General features: G+C 37.9%; 1 protein-coding gene across 2 annotated transcripts; it reads left to right on the forward strand.

Moving 5' to 3' along the window:
- On the forward strand, positions 1 to 26,723 carry ZNF451 (zinc finger protein 451). Of its 2 annotated transcripts, none has more exons than XM_083348926.1 (15): positions 1 to 176; positions 952 to 1,037; positions 5,240 to 5,314; positions 7,654 to 7,779; positions 8,652 to 8,763; positions 9,386 to 9,536; positions 10,220 to 10,346; positions 11,450 to 11,603; positions 12,287 to 12,434; positions 12,969 to 14,548; positions 17,141 to 17,278; positions 18,069 to 18,199; positions 19,864 to 20,050; positions 21,489 to 21,554; positions 23,603 to 26,723. In XM_083348926.1, the coding sequence occupies exons 2-15, from the start codon at positions 960 to 962 to the stop codon at positions 23,665 to 23,667; spliced, it is 3,138 nt and encodes a 1,045-aa protein (XP_083205052.1). In that variant the 5' UTR covers positions 1 to 176; positions 952 to 959; the 3' UTR covers positions 23,668 to 26,723. The 2 variants fall into 2 exon arrangements, with proteins under 2 accessions (XP_083205052.1, XP_083205051.1); XM_083348925.1 differs by having other exon boundaries at positions 149 to 438; positions 958 to 1,037.
- Positions 26,724 to 27,231: the final 508 nt, after the last annotated feature.

Raw genomic sequence — 27,231 nt, forward strand, 5'->3', positions numbered from 1 at the left:
CTCCAATGGACGTTTGCAAAGGGCCCAGAAGCTCGTTGGCGACCTTAAACGTCGGTTCGTCGAGCGGACGGTTGATTTTCCGTTTTCTTCCGGCGCCGAGTTGCGAAGGGTTCGGGCCCGCGATACGAGGCGGGGAGGGCTTGGCTAGCCGGGTTCTGCCCTGCAGGCGATACGCGGTACTTTCAGCATCACCGTCGTCCTCACGTGGCTTGATTGTGAGCGTTGTGAGCGCTGCCGCAGCTTCTTAACCATCCTCGCCCTCCGGCTTGGAGTCCGTGTCGTTATCCAGACCCATTTTCCCATCACGCTTTCTGTTCTTGTATTACTCTATTCCCTTTTATTCTTGACAGGTGCTTTCGGTGAAGTGAATGGAGGCCTTTCATAGCCACTCGGAATTTTACTAATTCCATTAACCCTAGTGCATCCTTGTAGCTAGTGGTGTAGTAACCGCTTCCCTTGCCTGCTCCTTGGAACTTTTCATTTCTTTAGCACAGATTTTCTCCGACTCACTGGCTTGGCTTTGCTCTTCTGCTTCTGTGTGGTTACTTTGATATCACCCTGCGTTTAAACTAACACTTTATACTTACTTATCAGGTAAGCTAGTGGAAGCATGCCAATGTCAGGTTTATAGAACTTTTCCAAGAAATGCCCTGAGTTGATAAAAGGGTTAATTCTAAATTATACGAATCCTTTATGCTATTATTATCAATAAGTAAAGCAAAAAGGGTCTTTGGTATCTTCCCTTTCGGGTTGGCATTTAGTATGTCCCCTGATTTCAGTGCTAGTTGTCTGTAGATACTCCAGGTCTTGTACAATGTATTATAATTGATTTAAAAAGGTTAAATATTTGCTAGGAAGTACAATATTAATTGCATAAGAAACAAAATCATAGATTTATTTGTGTATTATTATGTGAGTAGTAACCTTTAAGTGATTTTTTTTTCGTTTCAGCTACAGTAATGGATCTTAAGTCTTCTAAGAAGACTGACAATTCCTCTCAACAGGAAGAAAGTGAAGATGATATTGAATTTGTTAGTGTACGTAGACAATTTGCATGTAAACATAATAGTCCTCCAGATCACCTAGAGATCAATAAGATGCAGCATTTTGTATTGTATAATGTCTGTCCAGATCTATCCTAGAACTCAAGCAGTCTTCTAGTACCAGTGCCCTTCAATAGTTGCAGTTTAGGACATACTATCTTTGTTTCTGGATTTCATATGTAGCCAGCTGCCATGAACAGCCATTCCACTTATAAAGTTCTCTTGTCCCCTTGAACCACCTATTGAGCCCTGGTGGCACAGTGGTAAGAATGCAATACTGCAGGCTTCTTCTGCTGACTGCCAGCCGTTTGGCAGTTTGAGTCTTACCAGCTCAAGGTTGACTCAGGCTTCCATCCTTCCGAGGTCAGTAAAATGAGGACCCAGATTGTTGGGGTCAATAGGCTGACTCTGTAAACTTCTTAGAGAGGGCTGAAATGCACTGTGAAGCGGCATATAAGACTAAGTACAATTGCTATTGCTATTGGTAGCAATCACTACACCACATGGTAGCAAATTCTTAATATAAAAGTTTTTTTTCTTTTATTGAATCTAAATCTCCTTAAATTTAGTTTCAGTAAAGGATCCTGAATATTAATACTGTGAAAAAGGAAGAAAAAAATTACCTGCCTCTACATTTTTAATGGCATACGTGATTTTAGTACACCTCTATTGTATCCTGTCTTTCAAAGTTAAAACAATTTCTCTTTTTTTAATATATATTTTTTTCCAATAGCAATCTTTAGTGCTTAGTGAACAATGTGTTGTCTGGGTTCATATATTTAAAAACAATAATTTCTATAATTGATCAATGTGTTAGTTGTTAATATATTTCCTTGATCCTCTCTTCTTCCAGTAATGTTCTCCTTTTGTCTACATTAATCAAATGTAATTCTTAATATTTTCAGTACATACAAAGTTGGGTATAAACATTTTTCTAGTACTTGTACATATAACAATAACATCAACATATAATCAGCTTGTTTCAATTGTATTTATAAAAGTCAATAAGTCATTATATGTCACTTTCAACATTCTTATTTAAGCTTAACTTCCCCTCAGTATTGAAAGTACACTTATCGGTCATAATTTTCTCAAAATTCATTACTTTTGAAAATCCAAACTTTTCATTCAAATCCACCGTCTTAATATTTTTACATTTCGTATATTGTAAAAGTATTATACTACTTATATATCTTATCCCTCTTACCTTAGGGCCCCTTTATATCCAAGCTTTGTCTATTCTTTTGACTATGTTCAAACAAGTATTTAATCATATAGTACACCATCTAGCAATCTTACTATAGGGCCTCTTTATATCCAAACTTTATGTTTTTAACCATATTCAAACAGATGTTTAGTCATGTAGTATTCCATTTGGTAAATTGAATCAGATCTCTTAAATCTAATTCTAATCTTTTGCCAGGTCACTTTCCAAGTCAGTAGGTTTAGCTTGCCAGGTTGTATTTTTGTAGATATTGTTGGGGACAAAAAAGATAAATTAAGTAGAATATTCATTTTAATGATTCTCCTGACAGCTCTTTAATCCATTTTATTAAATCTTTTTTGTCCTCAAGTTTTGAACTGGAAGATAAAACATCTTTTTTTATTTCCTTCATTGTAGCAAAACTTTGCAGATTTTCTTTTGTTTGTATTAAGCTGTAGTTCTCTTCATTTGTAGTTTCCATATTTGAGTCATTTTCCTCTGATTTTTATTCTATTGTCTGATTTATTTTTTCATTCTTTATTGTCATTTTTGAGCATTGTTTAATTATGAGTTTAGATTAGAGATGTTCATTTATGTTGTCAGAGTTGTTTTTAATCTCATCATGATTTGAGAGAATTGTCATTTGAATTTGTTGCAGCATTGCATATATTTTCTCCTGGAATGTATTTGCTTTGTCTTGAGTCATTGTTCCTGCAGATCTCTGATGTTCCAAGCTAGGGTCTTTAGGAGGAGGTGTAAGGTGCGGTTTTCTGTCACTTTTAGAGAAATATACCATATCCATTTTGTCTCCCTCTTCTAAGTAGTTTTTCACTGATACCATAGTTTCTTTAATTAGCTTTATCAAACCAGCCCATCTTAAAATCCAAACAACCAAATCTTATGTAGCTCTTGTCTTTATATATGGTTTTTGTAATCCAATAGGTTTCCAGTTATCAAAGCACCACTGAAAACAGTATTTTGTAACAGTTCTTTTCTTCTATGATTATCAGCCAGCCAAGATTTCAGTCCAAAGTGTTTAACCACCTGAAAGCTTTCAGTAACTTCCCATTTAGAAGATTAGCCAAAGGTCAAGGTTTTTCTTTCTCTGCAAACAGTTCTTAAACATAAAAATGCAGCTCATTGTGTTTATAATCCCAGAAGGTCAGCAGTTTCTAAACATGGTTTCCCTCTGTAGTAGATAGCCCTTTGCTTTGTCTCCAGCTATTTTTTGCTATTTCTGGGCGTCTTGCCAATACAGGTATAGTTTTCTCTAATCTTCCACTACATGTCAGTAGTTGTTCATTTTCCAACTTTTAAAGCAAAGATTTATTATTTTTTATAATTTCATCAATACTTTTTCAGGTATATAATTTTAACAGTTTTCTTAGTTTTCAAATTTATCCAAACTAGTATGTTTAACCTCATTTCAATATATTTTTGTTCCCATAAGAGTTTAATTTGCCACTTCTGTCTAAGGGAGGGTGGGGGTGTAGCTCCTCCCTCGCTTTGGGAGGATTTTTGCTTTTTGGGAATCTTTTCCAGGAAATCAGATACAAAATAGGAGAGAGAAGATTGAATTCCTCACCCAGTTGCAAGCATGCTGTTCACCATTGTTCTGGTTGGTGCCTTTGGACTTTGGCTGCAAGTAGTGTGGGCTGGTCACCAAGGTGTGGCCAGCCTTTCTCCTGTTGGGTTAGAGGGCTTCCCCTGGATCGAGTGCGACAACCGGCGTTGTTCTGCAATCATCGGGGATCCCTCCTTCTTTGTTGCCTCTCTGGGGTGACTTTAGACCCATTTAGGGTCCCCTAGCCTAGCAGGGCACAACTAGCCATGGTGTGCGGAGCTTCACAATCCCTTGGCTGCACGCTACAGCAGAAAACTGGAAGTCCTCCAAAGTTAAACAGTTTCAAAGATGATAGGTTTTTTTCCTTGAATAAGCCAATTCTACTCTCATTTCCCCTTTTCTGCTTCTGTTCCAGCTCTACAGTACAATATCAGCTTGTGATGCAGTGACCAGAAATGTACACAATATTTCCAATGTGGTTTACTATATAAATACAAAAAAGCATTATTTTATTGAGAGCAGGTTTTTTTTCCTGGTATGGAATTCACTTTGCATACTGGATGGGCATTTTAATTTTATCCATAGATACTCTCCTTCCTTTCTTGGGAAGTGTTTGGCAGTTCAGATGTGAACCTTGGATTTTTCCCCCCCTTTTTTGTTATCAGTTCAAATCCCTTGCTGAAATTCAACAGCCTTTGTAATTTTATACCCCACACATCCTCTTTGGAGAAATCTTATTTTAGTGGTGCTATTCATTTTAATTGGTATCATCATTAAGCTCTTCAGTGCTCATCCTTATTTCTAGGTGGTATTTGTAGCAAAATCATGGCAACCCTGCTATTTAGGAGGAACATTTATAGATTCATTGCATTTAGCACAATACTGCTTAGATTTTTCAGGGGACAGTTCAATCTATAGTTTGTCTGAAGTTTTTATTGCTATGTAGAAGCTATTTTTAAACTGTTGGGAAGTGGTGCAGTTCAAATAAGGAGGAACATAATTAAAATTATTAGAAGGGGACACTAGGTTGGGAAACTCTTCCAAGGAGATAGAAGAGGAGGGAGCATTGTGCTCAAGAAAGAAAGCATATCATCTTGGTATACACTGGTCTATGACTGTAATAAGTGTTTTTTAATACTTTCTTAGTATATTTACTGCCAAAAGAGCCTTTATGATTATGATTGGGTCGGAATGAGTGCAGTTTTAAAAAAAGCTTTCTTGGGTTATGAAACCTCTGATCATTTGGTTTAAAAGGCATTTGATAGGCCATTCCACAGTTCTTTATAGTGAGTGATATAAAATTGACCCAAATAAAAATTATTCTAATGAACCTTAATAACTAATTTGCTGTACTTTTGCCTCTCATATTTTGAGAGTACTCGTAAGTGAAAAAAAAAAACCCACTGCTAAATATGTTTGTCTTCCTAGGAAGGTGTATCGACGAGACCTGTCCTGGAATGCATCGATCTTAGTAGTGAAGAGGAATTTAATATCTCTTCTGAAGTGAGTGTTTCCTCACTGTAATTTTCAGTTTTGCTGTAATTTTTAGTTTTCTCTGGAATTATTTTGCAGTATTTTTCTGCAAACTTCTTGCAGTGTGAGGGACCATGTCTGGTGCATATGCACAGTAATTCTTGTTTATGTTGTGAAGAAAGAACTCTTATTTTAGGGGTACCTGCAGTTTCATATTTTAAAAGCAAATTACATGTTGTTTCTATTTAGAAGGGGATCTTTGAATACTGCTTACCGTATTTTCCGGCGTATAAGACGACTGGGCGTATAAGACGACCCCCGACTTTTGAGAAGATTTTCATGGGTTAAAAAGTCATCTTATACGCCGAAAAATATGGTAAATTGTAGTTGTAGATTTTGATAAACTAAAAAGTAAACCCACACATGGAGCCATGGGTTACTTTTGTGGCAGTGTTCCATATGGATCTATGTTCTTTCAAGTTATTTTTCTTCCTTGTTAAATATAAATTGCTCTTTTCTGGTTTCTCCCCTTGTTTTATGTCAAGAAATGCATTCCTTTTTCCAGCATTACTACGATACTCTGTCTGACCTGATTATAGATAATAGTGGAAAGAACAACCATTTTGGAAGCTAAATTGTCCAAATACTTATTATTTGCTATTGTGTACTACTCAGTGGAAACAACTAACAACAAATTATTACCCAAACTGTGGATAGAAAGGAGGCACTGTAATATTCTTGTTGTCAAACAAGCACTTTCCAAACTGTAACCTTGAATCATTTTATAGGGGACACGGGCACATAAAAATTAATTGAATAAATAAATACTATTGTTAATCACCCTAAATCTAAGATTGAATGGGCATCTCCATGGTCTTTCAAAGAATTTTGTGCTGCGTCCAGAGCCATTTCCTCTATTCCTGGGACTATATATTTTGGGTTCTATTGTTTCTTTGCAACTTGCTTTGCTATTGAATTTTGGCGATGCAACTACAACTCCTGCCTGGTTTGGTATTAAATGCCTCTAAATCAAAAAGGGAAAGTCTGCATTAAAACATCCCAGTTTTACCATCAAGATCTACACTTAATAGACTTCACAAGGATTTCAGGGTTTTGTTTCTCAGTGCTGGAGCATCCAGTGAGAGAACCACTGATTCAGCCTTGTGTTGGTCAGTCTTTTTATCAGTGACTTGAATGAGGGAGTTGAGGAAACATTTATAAAAGTTGCAAATGACAAAGCTAGGAGAGGTGGGTAATGATTGATTAATAATTATAGTTTTACTTTTTTACTTCTGGGACATAACCCTCTAGGTTAAAGATCTAGACAGAAGTTGTATTTATTTATTTGTTACATTTATTTCCCCCCTATCTCACCATGGGGCTAATCTAGGCAGCTTACAATAATAAAGAAGAAAATGAAAGGAGTTTAAACAGAACAGAAGTAAAATAATAGAACCATAACATAAGCATTGAAATGGGAATACCAGAATACATCAATATAATAACCAAAAAGTTGAATGGGTAGAGATCAAGGTGGGGAAGAGAAGGAGTCTGTCACCATTCCAGCAGCCACCTCCATTACCGTATTTTCTGGCGTATAAGACGACTTTTTAACCTATGAAAATCATCTCAAAAGTTGGGGGGGTCGTCTTATACGCCTAGTTGTCTTATACACCGGAAAATAGTACATAAATCAATCGAGCACCCCCGTTCTTGCAAAGCAACTTCAAGCCTCCTTAGTCCAGTCCCCCCTCCAACGTGACTCTCCCTTCCCACCCCCAAGAGCCTCTCAGCCCCTTCCCCTCCCCCTTGCAAACGCCAGACCCCGGGAGCTCTTGCGTCTATTCCAAAGGGTGGGTGGAAGGAAAAGCCCCTTTCGGCTCTGCCTTGGCTGCAAGTCAGCGAGCCCGGGAAGGCACGCCCTCCCTTCTCACTGTGGAGGAAGCAGGGCAGGCTGGCGTCTGGCGGGAGCCGGCAGGGCAGTCCTGTGCACGCGCGCACTCCCCGGCTCCTAAGAAGTCCTTGGGGAGCCATGGCAGGCGCCTCACGCTCTTCCCTCTTGAAGCAGCATCGGCGGAGCCATCCGGCGTCGAGCAGGAGCCGGCAGGGCAGTCCTGCACACACGCGCACTCCCCGGCTGCTAAGGAGTGCTCCCCGGCTGCTAAGGCGTATAAGACGACCCCCCAACTTTTGAGATGATTTTCAAGATTTTTCGTCTTATACGCCGGAAAATCAGCGAGCCCGGGAAGGCACGCCCTCCCCTCTCACTTCTGTGTTGTGCTTTTGTTTTCCTGGCAAGTTGAGACAGTGGTGGTTGAATTTTCTGGCAGTTTGCACTACCTATTTCAAAGAGGTTTCTTCTTCTGTAGAAAAACGTAAAACACAAAGACCATGTTGATTATCAGAAAGCAAAAGTTGCTTCAACCCTTGATCGCCTGGCACGCCATGTAGAAGTAGAGAAACAGCTGAAGGAAGAGAAAAACAAAGCTTTCAAGGTATGGTTTGTCGCCAGGATTAGTTATGGCACAAGTATTACAAGGTTATTTCTGTGTAATTGGGAACACAATTTAAACATTGCTTTACCTTATTCATTCTTAAACCTGAGCAGTGCGGTCGGCTAGAGTTGGAGTTCTCACCTCACAATCAAAGGCAGGGAGTTTGATCCCAGGTAGTGGCAAATATTTATTTCTCTGCATGCAGTGAGTAATTGTCTGCTGTGAACTCCATGTAGGCATCAGGAAGGGCATCTATCCAGTAACCACTTAAGCTCTATTCAGTCGCCCCAACTCCACCCCAATGCAAGGGATTACAGGGTCATTACAAGAAAAAAATCATTCTTGAACCCCATTTCATGTGCTGTAAGTATCCAATCAAAATCTCCCCAATCAGCAGCAATTCTTTAGTACGTTTCTGGGTTTTCCACTAATTTTAGTCTATCAGTTGCCACCCTCTAAATTCTTTATGGCCATTCTAGAAGAGCCTCGGTAGTCTCTATAGATATACCTCCTATACCTACCTCTAATGAAAAATAATGTGATGTGCTACTTCTCTTAGTTTCTACATTTAATTCATTTACACAAGAATATTCTATCTTAATATTTCCTTCCCTTTTGAATACCGAGAACGTGGCAAATTTAAAATGGTGAAATATAGTACATTTGAAATGATCTTAACTAGAAACTTGAAGCTAAGTTGAACAACTGCTGGTAGCGCTACCCTTCACTAGCCGCAGTGTTGAGTATTTTCCTAAGGATTATTAAGTTTATTTTTCCAATGTAGATTTTTAATTGTTTTGTATTTCTTTAGTTTTTCATTTAACCTGTCCAATTTTCATCTAATTTATTTTTCCAACCATCGGGAATTTTAGGAAAAACTGGATTCACAACATGCTCATGGACTGCAAGAACTGGAATTTATCCGGGGTCATAGTGACACAGAAGCAGCAAGGTTGTGTGTGAATCAGTGGCTAAAAATGCCAGGTAATTGGCTACTTTGCTATTTGGAGAAAGGTAGAATCCCTGTTCTTCCAAAGAAATAGTTCTCCTTAACCATAGGTTGTTTCAGGAGTGTGGAATGGAGGAAGCAGAACAAAAAAAATTAGCTTTTATTAGAAAGCACAAATATTCCAACCTCATCATTTGCTTCAGGAAAATACCACAGTTAAATGGTGTTGTGAATTATTTGCATGTATAGTGTTTTTGTGGCATATGCTGAGTGTTCAAAATGTTTCATGTGAAGAGCTGTACTCTTGTGATTTTGGAAGACATAACTATCAAGTACTATAACAAACCATTTAGCAATATACAAATTTCCTTTTACTTTTTTAATGAAGTCATGTTATCCTTTTTAGCTTTAATATATATGCAGGTTCCGTAAGCCTAAACTAGTGTGTATGAAATAACTGTGGAATCTTTATATAGAATAGGCTGAAAAGAAATAGTAGAAGATTTCAGTTTCAAACTTTTGTAACAGCTGTAACATATAGGCATGAGATAAATTATAACTGTAATCAAAGTTTCTCTATTGTCTTGTTCTTATAATCTTCTGTGCTACTTTGAAGTATAATTGTATAAGTCTTTATATTTCTGTTTTGTGCCTTAGGTCTCAAGCCAGGCACTGTAAACTCAGGAAGGAGAACATTATCTCAAAAATCGTATCAGATCCAATCTAACAGCAAATCCCTTCTATGTCCCATAATGCACTGCAATAGAAAGTTTGACAATGGGCATTTACTGCTAGGTCATCTTAAAAGGTACGGTAATATTTTTTATCACACAAATAACCCTATAACTAGCAAGGATTAATTAACAAGTTTAGCTTCGCTCAGTTCCCCTCCCCCACACACACTTTTAAGGTTTGTATTTTCCAATTTGTATAATAGCAATGAAAAAAGTTTGCATGATTTTTTTTTATGCTTTCTTGTATATTTCTTCTAGTATAACATTTTGTTCTGGAGAATATTTTTGCCAGCAATTTTCCCTAATAAAATACATTTTAATATTCTAAATGCATCTTTTTGTATCCTTTTCACTGGATTTGGATTTTCATGCATTTTGGAAGGAGGAACTGTACCATAAAAGATCTGTCTAACCGTATTCATAGATTTCCTATGTTGATTAAAAATTCTGAATTAGATACATGTACTTTAAAAGAAAACAATTCTCTTGCATATTTTTATAATTAGGTTGCCACAACAAACTACTAGGCATAATTTCACAATATTTTTTTTTCCCGAGTGCAAGTGATCAGAATTAAACTTCATATAGGTTGATGCCAGGATTTTTTTTTACTTTTGCAAGTATAGTCTAAATTAATGTACCTTATTTAACTGGCTAATGTTAAATTAAGCTAGAAGGTCATAATGATTGTTTTTGTAAAAGAAAAAAAACATTCTGCCTAATACATTGTATCTAATTATGTCTATTATTTTCTTAGGTTTGATCATTCTCCATGTGATCCCACAATTACTCTACATGGACCTCCAGCTAATATGTTTGCCTGCATAGTCTGTGGCAAAAGATTTGCAAGTAATCAGCAATATAGTGGACACCTTTTGTCTAAGGCAAGAACTTAAGGATATATTTGTAAAAGTAGCAAGTTCCTTTCTCCTTAAACCAGGAGGGGTCAAACTCACATCACGTGATGTGTCACGATGTATCTCGGCTTAGTTTGACACCCCTGCCTTAGATGAATCAGTTACATAAAGCTATGTAGTTTTCCTGACCAAAATTTATTTTTATGGAGGGAAATCATGATTGAAATAATCTGTGAACCTGTAAATTCTATTCCTTTGCTAATTGAACTCCCCTGTAGCTGGGAGTTAGTTTTCTGTCTTTGTCCAGAAAGCAGGTTTCTCCTATGTTTCAAAGAAGTGCTTTCTGGAAAAAATTGGCATCTAGATTTAGGTATGAAATAAACCTTTCTTGGTTTTTATTCACCATTCTTAACTATTCTTTCAATTAAAGTTTGTTCTGAATATTATAAATGAAGGGATTCACTAATTTGGGAATTCCACTGTTAATTCCCTCTGCCTTTTAGCTTTCAGCAAAAAAAAGATCAAGAAAGCTAATTAAAAGTTTTATTCTGCAGAGAGAGGGAATGGGGACACTTGGTCTCCACCACTAATTGGCTCTTTGCTCTCCTGAAAAGGGAAATGAAAATGAAGAGCAAAAGATGGGGATGGAGAAGAGTTGAAGTCTTAAATTGATGGGGCCTGTCCCAAGCTCTCTTCCCAGCATTCTTTAGTTTCTTCTTAATAGATCTGAATGAAACAAGACTTTTTATGTGTCCCTTAAGGAGAACCTTTGATAAAAAATAAAGGAAGTATTTTTGACTTGGAAGGCTCAGTTTCAGACTTATCACAACAGACTTTTTAAATTTGAAGTGTTAGGTGGAAACAACACAAACATCAAATTAAACTATGGTGATCTTTTTAACATATACCTTGGGCTAGTCAATTTCTCTCAGCCCAACTCACCTCACAGGACTGTTGTGGGGAAAATAGGTGCAGGAAGGTGCATTGGATATGTTTGCTGCCTTGAGTTATTCGTAATAATAATAAAGGTGGCATACAAATAAATCATTTTTATTGAAAAAAGGCTCTCTCTTAAATCTTGTTTTCCTTCAAAACTCTGTCCTGCTTGTGTTCTTCTTCCCTCCATTCAGGTTGGTGAAAATGATGGCCATGAGAGAAATTACCCTCCTCAGCTTATTCAGTGCTTTGCGTGTCCTTGCTGTTTCCTCTTCTTTAGTATAAGAGATGAATGTCTGCAGCATATGTCTGGAAAAAATCATTTTTCTCAGGCTTTTAAACTGAGCGGTATGTTTAATAGATACATATTTTTTCTCTCTTGTGTGTGTGGGTAATGCATGGATTGTTGGGTTATATTTTAATCTATGGTTACAACACTGCAGTACGTTCAAACATGATTTTCCGTGTGTCTTAAGAAAATGTTCCAGTCTGGAAATGTGAATGAAATGAGCTCTTTTGTCTGTAATGTTCCTTTTTTTGTTCAAAATGCGCTGAAATTACTAATTAAAATGCTCCCTGAAAAGAAGGTATTAAGGTTTTAGCTAAAGGTGTAAAATAAATAAAATAAAATAAAAAGATAGAAAAAGCCGTCAGGATAAATTTTTCTTGAAGCAGACAGGTATTTGAGGCTTGACTATAGCTTCTTTCAGGAAAAAAGACTTTCATTGTCATAGGAACGCAGTGCCTGGCAAGTAAGGAAGTTTGCATTCTGTAGATACCTTTCAGCAACGAACAACATCTGGTGATTGGTAGAGAATTCTTTTTTTAATGTGAACCTGTGCATATGGTACAATATTAAGTAGAGGTTATTTGGTTGTAAAATCTTGTCTACACGTTGTGCATCAGACTGCTGATGATTTAATGGATTTCAAAGGAAGACGGTGGTAAGGAAAGGTGGATAAATTCTGTTTTGGGGTAGGAGTGATTGGATTCCTCCTAAGTAACCCTGCCTTCTTGTTGATTCATTGCAGATAAATCAGGGATCCCACTTCCATTGCCTTTGCCAGCCTACGCAAAGAATCTCCTAATCTCCTTATGCAAAGAAGTTCCCTTCCAAGTGCAATGCACATCCTGTCATCAGGTTTTGCACTCCCACATAGAGCTCACAGCACACTTCAGGTTTGTGAAAAACTTCCCATTTATAAAATGTAATCACAGGCCAATTTTTCTCCCTTCAAATACCTGTTGGATGTCAGACTTAATTATGTTCTGCTGTTTGTGTAATTGGCTTACTCCTTGTATTTTAAAAGTGGAGATGGTGTTTATTAAATGCTGAAAAGTAGAAAATTCTATGCATGTAATAAAAAGTGCTGAATTCTGTCTTCACTGCCTTTCCCAAATGTTCTTTCCTTTGGTGAAGACAGAATTCAGTGCTGTTTATTTCATGCGTGGATTTCCACCATAGTTCTTTTTATGTATTCATGGCTTCCTATATTTAAAAGTTTTTAAAAAATACAATGATGTTACAGGGGCAATGTTTGTTAGTGCTTGTGACAACACTTCTAGTGATTTATTTGCTAAGATGGCCTTTGTTCAACAAATGGCATGTATTTGAGTATTTTGAAATGTTGAGAATATGGGATTTTTTTCAGATAATCTTGAACAAATTTTAGATAAGACGGCTGCAAATATGTTTGTCTCTTTCCGTTTCAGAATCCAATGTCGTAATGCTGGTCCTGTAGCTGTATCGAAGAAGTGCATCTCCGAAACTGCAGAAATACTGAAAGCCAAAGGTTTCTGTCAAGGTTGTGACACGCTGTTTGTCAATGATGACCAAATTACTCACCATAGTTGCAAAAATGTTGCCAAGATTAAACTTATCACCACAATGGAAGAATCCATATTATTAATCTGTCACATCAATGAACGGAATAAAAGTATCCCTCACCTGCAAAATAATGCAAGCCTTTTGAAATCTCTGAAGAGACATTTGGAATTGAAGGACGATAAGAATGAAACTGTTTCAAAATGGAAAAAGGATTTGCAAGATAATAGTGAAGCAGTTCACAGAGCTTCTACCATCAAAACCTGGGTATGCCAGTGTGATCTGGCATTTCCTTCTGAAGAGTGGGCAGAAAAGCACATTTTTTCTGAAAACAGAATCTGCTACAAGTGTGGTGTATGTGGGAAACTTGCAGAAAATTCGAGCATTATCCGATTGCACATGAGCCGTTTCCACGGAGGAGCACATTTGACTAACTTCATCTTCTCATGCCAAATTTGCAAAATAGCCCTTCAGAAAGAAGATGATGTCCTTATCCATGTAACAGGACTTCATGATGGGCATAACTTCTATTTCGAGAAGGACATTGCTGAAGATGAGCTAACAATGCCTTCTGATTCACAGTGTGACCCTTGGATTAAAAAAGGCGGCCAAACATCAAGCCTTATTGAACTTTCTCCAGAGCAGACTCAGATGGAGGTGGATGAGACTCCTTCCCAATGGCAGTGTAAGATATGTGAGGAAATATTTAACTCAGAGGACAGTGCAAAACAACATTGCAAATCACTAGAGAGTCATCATTTTCACAGGTACAGCTGTGGCTTGTGCAAAATGACTTTTCGGAAAATGGAAACACTGCAGCGACACTGCCAGGGTAGACATAACAATGTTGTACAGATTAAATATTTCTGTGGATTTTGTGGTAACCTCTTCTTTGATGTTGAGGAGGAATTTTTGCTTCACTTCAGGTGCGTACATAGCATGGATTACGTGTGTGTGTCCGAGACAGCAGAAACCTCAATCAAAAATGATGAAATAGCAGAAGAAGGTAGCCTTCTAAACTGTGGTTGTCGTGAGAAATATGTTTGCAAAAAAAACAGGAAGATCGATCACAAGAAATGTCAAGAAGCCATGTTGGGAAAAGGCAACATTTGGTTTCGTTGCACGTCATGCTCTTCTACAGCACAAACCTATTCTGACATGATGGTTCATATCACAAGCCACCCAAGCAAAGAAGCTGCTGAAGATTTCTACGTAGTCAGGTGTGGTTCATGTAACAAACATTTTAGTAATATTACTATTGCTCATCAGCACTTCCATGATAAGCACTGCTTTTTACAAAAGCCTCAACTATCTTTTGGGTCACAAGCAGAAAGTAATGTCTTCCATTTCTCTGCTGTGAGGTCCTGTTCAGAGAAGGATGTAACTTCAACACATTCTTCAGATGTAAAAAGGCTGAAACTGGAAGATGCAAAGAAAGCTAGGATGTTTTCTGAAAAGATTGAACAAGGTAGGTGGGATTCATATTATGCACAGCTAATGAGGCTGATGAAGGGCCAGCGCAAAGCATTTGCTAAAACTAATAAGCCACATTACTAAATAATGCAAACTTTGTTTATGTAGTACTCAACAGACAGAATTTTCCCCCCGGTTATTGGCTCAATAATAGAGATGTAATCTTTAGCAAGTACCAGTAATAACATACTTAAAACTTTTGCCTTTACTAAAAAATAGAAATTGAGAGATGATAGGGCTTGGCACTGGAAGTGTGGATTGTCTTGAAGAAGGAAATAAATAGCACTAAGACAGCAGATTCTGTGTCTAAGAATTGGTAGTCACATCAGCTTTAGAACCCCTTTGGAATCTCTTGTAAACTATGTTGCCTTGCTTTAGGGTATTGTGGAGCCTCATGGTGAAGATAGTTTTGTGCTTACCGTGTTTCCCCAAAAATAATACCCGGTCTTATATTTTATTTTACTGTATTTTATTTGCCTCCAAAAGAGGCATTAGGTCTTATTTTTGGGGGATGTCTTATTTTTTTCCTGACACCTGCCTCGCCTTAAGGCGCTGGCTCACTTAAGGCTGCTCACAGCAGGAGGCCATGTGGTGCATCATGCTGGTGCCACCACCACGAGGTGGGGGGAAGGGGAAGCTGCCTCACGTGCCCCGCACCTGCCTTACCTCTTAGAAATCCAGGGCTAAAAAGCACAGGGGCAGATGGGGCAAAGCTGGTTCAACAGATTTTTTTTAAGAAAAAAAAAGGTGGGCAGTGATTCCTTTCCACATAGGAATTCACAAAGCCTCAGCCTGGGTTTCATCAGCGGGCTGAGCGTGGCTCTCCGGTTCTTTGTATACAAACCACACCCACAGGCAGCCTCCTGAAGCAGCCCCTGCTTCTCCCCATTTACAGCCAGCGGCCGGCTAGGTTTTCTTCCGTCCTTTCTTCACCCGAGCCAGCAAGAGCTGCTACATGTGCTAGAGAGAGCTTCATCTTGGGCCATGGCCATTCCTTGGCAGCTGAGCCCGTTCGCCATTCGTCCTACTTGCTTGTCGCCAGTTATGTTCAACTATGACGAGGCCACTGCCTTCCTGGGCGAGTGGGGCCTCTTCCAGTGGCTCATCTTTCTGCTCAGCGCCAGCATCATCCCCAACGGCTCCACAGGGCTGTCCACTGTCTTCTTGGCCGCCACTCCTGAGCACTGGCTCTGGGTGCCTTGTAACGCCAGCCTGAGTGCTGCATGGCTCAACGCGAGCATCCCCCTGGAGAAGTGCGGCGGGTGGCAGGTGCGGAGCCAGTGCAGCCGCTACTTCCTCAAGGCCCTGCTCAACTTCTCTGCCGGGAACATGGAGCCCGGCTGCGATGCCAGTCTCAGCCATTGTTACAGAGGTAGGCAGGTGTATGCTGACTTTTGGGGTGGGGGAGGGGGAGAAGAAGAGGGCTGGCAGTGTGAAGGCCTTCCAAGAGATCAATATCAACTGGACATGGGAGATTTTAGCTTAGGAGCTAACATAGGTGCCCAAACACTTTTTGCCCAGATGGAAAAATGACAGAGAGGGGAAGCTTCGTCTGCTTGCAAATGGGGCGCTTTGAAACGGAGTGATTCGCTTCATTTCCAAGCGCTCCATTTGCAAGTAAACGAAGCTTTTAGTCTCCCTCTGGGCAAAAAGTATGCGGCATCGCCAGGCATAGGCTTTGGGGGGGGGAGGCAGGCAATCCGGATAGGCCGCGCAGGCGCTTGGTTCATGGGAGGCTCGTGCGGCGGCAGTGACAGCAAGCGGAGGCAGAGGAACGGGGAGGCAGGCGATCCTGATGCGCTGCCCACTTTGTCTCATCATCTCTCAGCTTGCACCGGGGCAGGTGGCTGTATGAGGCATCAGTACTGCCTGCCTCCCCTGTGCTTCTGCATGCTGCCAGTGCCGCCATGTGAGCCTCCCATGAGCTAGGTGGCCCCGCAGCACTGCTGGATTGCCTGCCTCTGCCTTCGCGTTCAGACTTATCTGCACTGCACCAAGGGGCCGGCTGGCGGCTACACACACTCGCCGCCTCTTGTGCTGGCCATGCCCACCTCCCCAGGCTTATTTTTGGGGTAGGGCCTATATTAGGCCAACCCCCAAAAAATCAGGCTAGGGCTTATTTTCAGGGTGGGTCTTATTTTTGGGGAAACACAGTAAGGGAAAACTTTTTGTTCTTTTTTCTTATGCCCATCTTGTCTACCCATAAGATAGGCAACATTACCTTCTTAGCAAAAATTAACCTTTTAAACGCTGAGAAGTGTCCTTGCAAAATCCTTCTGGCGCTACTCCCAGTTGGGCATTATTGTGTAAATCAGAACCATTTTCAGTACCTGTTAGAGATTTGGCTCTTCTATGTTTTCTGATTTTGAAAGTAATCTGAAGCCCAAAAGGCATCATTTGATAATGTGGGATGTACTGTATATTAAAGGAGGAACGTTCCTACATGAATATACTGTGTTTTTATGGCTTAAATTTATATTGACTACTTGAGAACAATTTTAAAAAGCTGTATGAAACATATATTTCTACGATTGAAGAAATGCATAAACATTTTGGCTATGCTTTTCTCCCTCTTTCTTACATATAGATGAAGGCAATCTTCCTGACCTTGATTACTTAAGTACCATGACTCACATTGTAATGATGGATTTAGATAACTGGGGAAGCCTTTTTGATCAACTGCCTGCAACCCTCAACCAAGGAACTTTTGTTTGGGGCTTTCAGGGTAAGGAAAGAAGTTAATAGTTCAAGCACAACAGTAGAAGTCTTACAATATAAACAGGCAACTTGGTAAGAATTGCCTACCAAGTGGGCAGTTGGTAAGTTACTATTGACTCTTAGCAACTGCTGGGACAAATCGCTGCAGTTTTCTTGGCAAGATTTTGTAAGTGTTTTGCATTGGCCTCCTTCACCTGGCTGAGAGTTAGTGACTGGCTGAAGGCCACCAGCTGGTTTTGTGCCAACGATCTCATTGCCATCCAATTTCTAGCCTCCATAAAGGAGGATATTTGTAGCTCCAGGTTAAAATGAGGGGTCCTTTGTGCTCTCTGAGCTTTGTTGTTTTCTTGCAGATATTTTATTATCCAGACTAGGTAACATCATCAGTGTTAGTCCTAGCTCTGATGATGTTACCTAGTTTGGGCAATGAAATGTCTGCAAAAACAAGCAAACTCAGAAAGCACCAAGGGCCACTCATTTCTAGTCTGGAGCCTTAACACTAGTCCAAACTGTCTCTCTATATCAATCTGGTTTCATTACAAAATTTGTTTCTCCATTACCTGGCCACTAGCTGATTGTGGTCAAGAATTATACAATCTGTACATAATCCTTCAGTAAGACTGCTAGAATCGGGAATATATAATCCAGGGTATATGAAATGTATACAGCATAGATTAACAGTTTGAAAAATATAGGTTAGTTTTTTAGTGTTGTCACCTTTAAAACGTTTTGTAAAATTTCTTTTACATGGCAGTCTAAATAGCTTTAATGATTACTCCATTCCTTTCATTGCTTAGGTGGATGTGGCCATTGGAAACCCCCTGTGAATTGCAAGATCTTTAATTATCTTAACAAGATTGGGTGTTTCTTTCTTCATCCATGCTGTGGTAAAAGGAGAGAGGCTGCTGATTTTGCAATCTGTGTACATGTAAGTTTTCAGGTTTTGTACCGATCAAATAACTAAGGCTCCATAATGAGGCTGTAGAACTATAAAGGTAAAGGTTCCCCCACACATGCGTGCTAGTCGTTTCCAACTCTAGGGGCCGGTGCTCATTTCCGTTTTAAAGCCGAAGAGCCAGCACTTGTCTGAGGACGTCTCCGTGGTCATGTGGCCGGCATGACTAGACGCCAAAGGCGCACGGAACGCTGTTACCTTCCCACCGTAGTGGTCCCTATTTTTCTACTTGCGTTTTTATGTGCTTTCGAACTGCTAGGTTGGCAGAAGCTGGGACGAGTAACAGGCGCTCGCTCTGCTACGCGGCACTCGGGATTCGACCTGCCAAACTGCCGACCTTCTGATCGACAAGCTCAGCGTCCTAACCCACTGAGCCACCGCGTCCCTACGGTAGAACTATAAATGACCATAAAGTTATATCTTATTTTCCCCCTATCTATCTATGTAGTCACCAAGAGTTGAAAACAATTTGATGGCACATAAGCCATCAAAAATATTTTTCCCTCTAGTGGTCATTGACATTCTTGCAAGGTAGTTAAGGAAACCCTAATTTAGGGGTAGTTAATTTAATTTTAACATGTTATGGTAAAAACACTTCATTTTTTCTTGCCTGCTATACAGTCAGTGATTGGAGTATAACTTTAGCCAATCATGGCTTAATTTCTGATAATTTCTCTTCAAAGTTATTTTAAATTGGTATATCCAAATAAGATAAATAAAAAGTAAAGATTTTGTGGATGCTGTACTACTAAATTACTAATTTGGGGTATTTATTCAGGAACAGAAAAAAAGAGAAACTTCTAAAATAGTATATGAGTTTTTCAGACCACTATATGTATAATTGGTATAATCATTCCATCCTTTTAGTTCCTTTTTTGCAATTATGAAAGTGCTTATTATTTCTACTATCCTTTAATATTAATAATTTGTATTGGTATTAATTAGTTCAAATTATTTCTTAACTTTTTTATGACATAAAAGTAACTGCTTTTCATACTTACAGAGATGGCTTTAAAATTATATTGACATATGTGACACTTATATGAGTCACTTTAATATTGGGTGACATCAAATAAAAAAAATACCTTTTAAAAACTTTAAAATTCAGGAATTTATCATACTAGCAATTACATTTAAGAGCATGAATATGTATTTCAAGCTAGTTGATTATATTCTTTTATGTAGTATATAGTGAGCCATAACATTATGCATTAGTTTTTGCTTATCCATTATTTTTATTTTCACAAAGAACATGTGGGAAAGTTAGGAAATATTGGTGTGTATTTCCTGAGGCCATAAGAGATTCACCTTAAGGTTTCAGTTTTCTTTTTAAGCAGAATTGGTTTCTTTTTCTCATGGAACTGGCTAATGCTGTGTAGAGAACCATAATTTAAGGCAAGAGATTGCAAGAAAAGAATTATAGATGCAACAATTTCTGGGGGAGGCGTTGCTTTTGGGGATATGTAGGCTGGGATGCGGCTTAGTCTATTCCTCTCTGTACATCACCTCTCGTAATTAAAGATTAAGAATCATTTTGTTATGCTTGGAAGTCACTTCCTAATTACAGTGTACAGTATATCTTGCTGACAAATCTTAAGCTGTGTATGCTTCTAGTTTCACATAACATTTTTTCACAGGTGGGCCGCCTGGATGAACATCTGCCAAAACATATTCCTTTCACCATTCTTTCTGGAGACAAAAGCTTTCTAGAATTGGAGGATCAACTTAAGATGACTCAGCGGGTAACTCGCATTCTAGATCCTCATAAGATTGATGCTGACATGATGTATGCCTTATTAAACAGCATTTCGGATGCAGTCAAAGGTTTGTTTTCATTCAATGTGTTGCCTATTAATAGAAACAAATGGAATAAAATAATACTGAATCATTTTACAGGCATGCTATTGAAGGGTAGCATGGTCATTCCTGATACAGTTTCATTAACTTACCGTTTTTCCCTTCCTGTGGGTCACGATTAAAGCATCATTCACTAAGGCAGGAGGAAAGAGGGATTCCTTGAGGCCAGAATGAAATTATTTGCTATCAGTTGTCACTGGGCTAGGCTGGTCTTTCCTTACTAGTATTTTTTCTTGGGCCTTGGCCAAAAGATGACACCGATTTCTGCTTCCCAGGCCCCAGGCAGTTTGTTTGCTTGCCTGTTTGTTTATTAGATTTTTATCCCTCCTTTATTATTTTTACAAATAACTCAAGACAGTAAATATACCTAATACTTCTTCTCCCCATCTTTTTTCCCATAAGAACCCTGTGAAGTCCCAAAGATGCTTTTTCCAAAAGGAATCGGACTTTCGTGGGTTTTTTTTCTTTGAAAATGTTTTGCCCGAAGTTTCTTCAGTTCTTGGATGAGAAGTGAAACTCCTCCCCCCCAAAAAAATAAAATAAAAAATAAAATACCAACCCAAGGAAGTCCAGTTGCCTTTTGGAAAAAGCAGCTTTGGGACAACTATGACCTGGATGATTAAGAATCTCCATAGACATGAAGTGGGTTGGGCTTAGAAAGAGTGACTGTTTGTTTGAGTTCCACAAGAGAAGGGCAGATAACGCCCTATAGCTATTCCTTTTCTGATATTCTCCCTATGCTGTGTCTTGCGGGTGGAAAGGGAGGAGTGGGGTCTGGGAGAGGCTTTTGATGTCTGCTCCTTTACATCATTTAATCATTAATAGCATCATCATGCTATTAAATTTATCTTGCACTTTTCATTAGAGAAAATTCTGTTCAGAACTAACTAGAAATGAATAAACAATTGTAAAATTGAAACAGCAATATAATAAAATCTATTATTGTTTTAAGTATTGTAAAAAGGCTTAACAAATGAGGCTGTGCACCAGGGGGTGTATTTAGAAAGAGCAAACAGATTGTAACATGCAGGAAGGTTCCTAATAGGATAGGTACCCTCACCTCCACCATTTGTGGTGTTCCAAATGCCATATAATCAAGAGATGATTTATTGTTGTCATGCTGGACAGTCTTAAGAAACAAGATGTTACACTGTATGTATTAGGCAAACTTGCTCCTTTCACTGCCATCACAGGGAAGTTCAGAATTTAATAATTGCAAACTAACTTGCTCTTTCAGAAAGAGCACAGCCTGCCTGTGAAGAGATTGAATTAGTTTCCATGTCTGTTTTTCTATTGCAAAAAGATAAAGCCAGACAATTATTGCCAATCAACAGAAATCTGACAAAGAATGCCAGTTATTAGAATTGAAATGTAGCAGGATTAAAATATTTGTGTCTAATTACAGAAAATGAAGAGATTGATATTCAAATGGCAATGGCACAGATTTTGCAAGTTACGAGAGGCCAAAATGGTATGTTTTAATTTCCACAGTACATTAGACAACATATATATGTAATTAACAAATAAATACAAAATGAAAATAAATACTATGTTGCAATATAGGCGAATTAGTATTAGATTGGTTTTTTTTTATTGAAAGTGCATTCTGGCAAAAATAAAAAAGTATTATTGACCTTGTATTTTTGAGGCCTTTGAGAACTAATTAATAATGCTAGAGATATTTGCATATCAACATGAACTCTTCTGATGGTAGAATCATAATTTCATACCAATGATTGTTATATCTAGTTGTGTGACCTTAGTTTGCTTTGTTGTAGCAGTTCTGTTTTACAGCTGCGGATATCAATTGGGTATGTGCATTCTACAGGCAGGGTTTATATTTGTTATAGCTTTAGAATTCAGTAACTGTTGTATAAAAATTATACAGGTAGTCCTCGACTTCAGCAGTTCATTTAGTGACCTTTCAAAATTACAGTGTCACTGGAAAAAGTGACGTGACCATTTTTCACACTTATGACCATTGTGGCATCTTCATGGTTATATGGTTATTAAATTAACAATGATTCACTTAAAAACTGTGGTGAGGCAAGTCGTAAAATGGGGCAAAACTCACTTAGCAACATAAATTTTGGGCTAAAGTATGGTTGTAGATTGAGGAGTACCTCTATATGTGAACCAGCATGAACTAAAATGTAGCCTGTCCTAAGTTTACTTTAGTTTGTTCCTGAGAAGCTAGGGATATTTTGAGTATCCTAAGACAAAATGCAGGGGGACTTTTGAAGCAAGCAGAGTAAGACTGGTGCCTTGCCCTTATCTCCAGCTTTTTCTGCTAGATGTTCTCTAACCCAAGAATTTCAGTGGCCTCCTTTCTCAGTCTGTTCTTACGCTGCACTAGACATCAAGGAGATTGATTGGTAACAGAGAAGCAATAATAGAAATCGCTGGGAAGATTGGGGCCGGGAGTGGTGGTATGGGATGTCTTGTCCTAGAAGTAAGAACACTAGTGGCAGTAGTAATGGTTGTCCAACAAGACTGTTTCTCCTGTTCTGCTGCTTATTTCCCTGTAGATCAGGGTATCAAACTGCCGGCTCGCAGGCCGGATGTGTCACGCAAAAGCCACGCCCACCCCATTGCCGGCAATGGCAAAACAGTGCAGATACATCGTGCGACGTCATGAGTTTGACATGTCTGTCTTAGATTCACTATCTACTGTTGCTGTCCTTGGCTTTTGCCTACTCCCCAGATCCTGTTTGTTCCAGACCCACATGCATGTATGTTTATCTAGATATGGGCCACAGAAATTAACAGTTTGTGCACAGAAAACCTCGCACATCCTTTGCTTTATGGGGAGGAAAAGGAACATGAAGCCTCCCAAAGACAAATTGCTTCTTTCTCTATCCTTAGAAAGCTCCAACTCTTCCCTCCTGCAGTGAATTGCTGTTTTGGGGATTAAGCTGTTTTGGAGGGTGGTTGGCATAACATAAATTTGCCTTTCAGAAGTTCCCATTTCCCCTTAAAATCCAGGGGGGGGGGGAAAGTCAGCAGAATAAGCAAGTTTGGTGGGGAGCTTGAAGGTGGAAATGGGCAGCTTACCTTTCTACCAAATACAGCTTTTGAGCATTTAGGTATGTAGGAAGGAGCCAGTTTAAAGTCTCTGGAAGAAGTGAGGTCCATATGAGATAATAGGTGCACTCCTCCCAATCCTCTGGTTTGGGAGGAGCCATCCTTTTGCTAGTTTCTGTGCCTCGAATTTTATATAAAATCAGGAATACTGAGTTAGAAGATCAAAGGCTATTTAAGCTGAAGGCCATTGTCTAATGATCGGACCATTCTGGATTTAGATAATAAGATGATGGCTTAATTAACTCTGCAGGGGCATATCCTGAAGGTCTCTTCCTATTATGGATAGCAAGTGTAATGTTCACCTGGAAATGTATGGTTTTTCAATTGTGTTGAATAGAGCACTAATTAGGGAGACTTTACTGATTCTTCCAAATTACATCCAAATTGTGCAATTGTTACTTAGGGACAGTTTCACGTTCTGATATCTTTATGCAGATACATATGATGATGATGATGATGAATTTCAAGAGGCAATTAGGCGAAGTCTTGAGGAAAAGTGAAGATGTCTAAAGATGGGTGTACCAAAACATCTACCTGACTTCAAAGAAATTGAAATTTGTTCACCGTTTTATAAAAACACTAAAAATGTACTGGTTATTATTTCAGTGTTTCAGTGTCATTGTAAAAGCTGAGCTCTATCATCAAGCAGTAGCAGAGTTCAGAACCTGTTGTAAAATTTAACTACGTAATGGGATTTCAGTCATCCCTTCTCATGACTTAAGCAGTAAACAGTTTTAAAATGTGATATGGTCAAGTTTACTTTAAAAATACAAGAACATGGCAAATCTGCTGAGTCATAAGATCCATTAACTATTTTTTTTCTAATGACTGACCCGAAAACTGCTTTTTTTGCTGCTCTTTTTCCCCAAACTGTTCTTTTCTGGATTTTAATATTTTACTTCTCCTGTTGACTTTATCTTGTAGTAGATACAGGTATTAATCCAGAATGTCTAAAGTGTCTTTTCTTGAAGTCCAAGAACTAGTTGCTTTCTGTTACCTGTCTCTTCATTCTTATGTACATGTTTTAATGTGGAGAATGAATACAATGCCAAATAGACTGAGTGTATTTGTATATTTTGTTTCCTGTTATTAATACTGCATCAAAGTATTTTCCTGTTTGTTTTTAATAATATTTAAATGTAACTTCAGGAAGCTGAAGTCTTTCTTTGATTTTCTGTTTTTAACTTATTTGCATTTCTCAGAGCATAATTACCGTATATACTTCACCTTAATTAAAATATCAGCTATTGTTGTGTTGCTTCTCATATCAGTCAAGTGCTATTTGAAAGTTTTCATTTTCATTTTCATTTTTTATAGGTTCACAAATTCCATTGGCTTAGTTTGTCTAAATAAAAATGTTTACAGAGAAGTAGAATGCAGAAGATGATGCTAATTTTATACTTATGTTTGTACTGCAGGCTTATTGAAAAATTGGTTTGGAATGAAAACTTGCTTTGTGTGACAGCAAATAGCCTTTCTATAATGGACATAACACTGCAAGTATATTAACTAGATTAATGTATTAAGACTTGGTGGCTTGGAGGACAGATTGTAATGGTTTCCTCTAATAAAACATTCTGTACAAATATACGTGCTGTTCTCCTAAGCCTTTTATGTCCCTGTTGAAACCCTCTGCCTCTACTAAAATAAGATTCTAGTTGGAAACCATTTAATATTTTAGCAGGAGCCTAAGAACTTCTCGTGATAGCTGCCTTGCTCCTTTCTCCCTAATATTAAGAGAAAAAAGGGGAAGCCTTTGCTGCAGATATCTGGCCTGTGGCATAATAGTAATGCATGGTTACCATACAATGGTTAGTTCAGGAAATAATGCAAGAAAATTAATACTATCGCTTATAAAAACAACCTCATCTGTGCCTGTCATTTAGGAATGGTCTCAAACACTCAAATGGGTTTTCTAGACTGTAAGTACTACATTTTATTGGGGTCAAGTATTTCAGCTACAGAATTGCTGCCTGCTTGTATATTAAGTTCTCTGACTCAGTGTTACAAGAAATAACGTGTTTTCTTTCTTATATGCAAATGCACAGATAGTTTTCTGGACAAAGCCATGTTTAAATAGAAGATTCCAAACTCCTGTTTTCTATAATTATTTCTTCATGTAATCTAGCACTTTCTGTAAATAGAGTATATCCCTTTTTCTTTCTCATGTTATATATTTTTCAAATACCGGTAATTTTCTTTCAAGTCATTCTTTCCAATTTTTTTCTTCAGTTTGCTAGGTTTGTGTCAGCAACTATATACATACTACATACTCTCTTCTTCAGTTAATCTTTTTGCTGTAAATATAGTTGGTTTTGTTTTTAGCCACAAGAATATCATTGCAAAGAATATCTTAGAAATCTTGCTGAAACTGTCACAGGAATAAATCATGTATGATGACTTTGTCCCATGTATATTCTATTAACCTCTGAATATAAAACCACATTTACAACAGCTCAGGTATTTGCTGATGTGATTAATGCAAATGTTATATTTTAAAAAAATTATCCCAATATGCTAATTTTCTGCCTCTGAAACACTTGATTCTTGGGAGGAACCGAATATTGTGCAAATTATTTTATGAAATCCTAAATATCACTCAGGAAAGCCTCTGTATTTGTATATTATTTTAAGCAAACATTGATTGGGTATCCGGCCTCATGCTAGAATGAAGTGAATATTACAATAGAACTATATAAACGGGTGGATTTCAATCGGAAAGCAATGTTGCTACTGTCCAACAAAGATGGTCCAGGAAAAGGAAGAGCTTTAAGTCCCCAAAAGTACAGGAACTACTCTTTTTCTATGGATATTATCTCAAGATGTTATAAATGCTATAAAATAAAAAGTGGAATAAAAAAGTACTTGGTCTGACACTGCATTGGTATTCTAAAGATTGTTACTACTATCAAAGAACTGGATTCTTCATCTCAAATATTTCTGGGCTGTTGGATTATAGGTCCATTATTCCCAGTCACGAATCCTGGAATTTGTAAGTACCATCATTTTGAACTTCATAAGTGTCCTCATTCCTGATGTGCTACATATGACCTTTAGGTATGTTTTGAAAGTGGTATATATCTCCCTCCTATAAATGTTTAATCAGAAATAAATCACTGAGTTCAAAGGATTATACCCTCAGAAAATGCAAATTTTAGAAAAATGTTGGATTAAAAATATTGCTTTTCAATAAGAAAAAAAGAACAAAACAATATTGAGATATGTAAAAAAAATGAAAAAACCCCACAGTAACAAAAAAGTGAAAAATATATGACAAATAGTCAGCATGTTATAACAAAACAATTACAATTCTATGTATACTTTTTACTGCTTTTAAAATAAAGGAAAAAAGTACAAAACAAAAAATACATTAAAAATACCTAAGTGTTTAAAATAAAAATAAATGTAAAGTATATGTCACTACAGTAAGCAGTTAGAATTGTATCTATAGTCATAAATTACAATTCTATAGGTCTACAAATTACAATTCTATATATAGCTTTATAGTTACAATTCTATATAAATATTGAAGGTAAAAGCGCATAATTTTTATATATAGCTGGAAAGGTGATCATAAGTGGCAAGTGCAATTAGATTTTCAATCCATTGAGTGAAAGGGCCGTTGTTTCCCATGCTGCTGGATCAGTCTTGGCATGGTGGATCTATATATATATGAGGTTTATAAGAAGAGATTGGACAACCATTTGTCTGAAATGGTATAGATAGAGTCTCCTGCTTGAGCAGTGGATTCGATTAGAATACTTCCTAAGTCCTTTCCAACTCTTTATTATTCTGTTATTCTTTATTATTCTGTTGTTTATTCCATTCATTTTTTAATATTTGCATATCAAAATTGATTTATGATAACCAGTATATAAAAACGAATGGTTTTTTTTTAGTTATAAAGGATTTGGCAAGTTCTAGTCTCAAGCTGAAAATATGCTAGTGCAAGAAAAAAAAAGATTGAATACATTTGAAAGGTTCATAGTTAATGGCACACATGAACAGTAATCATTGGAAAGAAAAGGAGGGATGAATAAGAAAAAATCAATCTTTAAGAGATT

This window comes from Vipera ursinii (assembly GCF_947247035.1).
Source record: "Vipera ursinii genome assembly, chromosome: 1".
Taxonomy (NCBI): Eukaryota; Metazoa; Chordata; class Lepidosauria; order Squamata; family Viperidae; genus Vipera; species Vipera ursinii.

Coding starts and splice junctions, on each gene's coding strand:
- ZNF451 (XM_083348926.1), top strand. CDS start 960: ATGGATCTTAAGTCTTCTAAGAAGACTGACAATTCCTCTCAACAGGAA. Junction 11,604..12,286: donor TCAGGCTTTTAAACTGAGCG/GTATGTTTAATA, acceptor GATTCATTGCAG/ATAAATCAGGGATCCCACTT. Junction 20,051..21,488: donor CATTTCGGATGCAGTCAAAG/GTTTGTTTTCAT, acceptor GTCTAATTACAG/AAAATGAAGAGATTGATATT.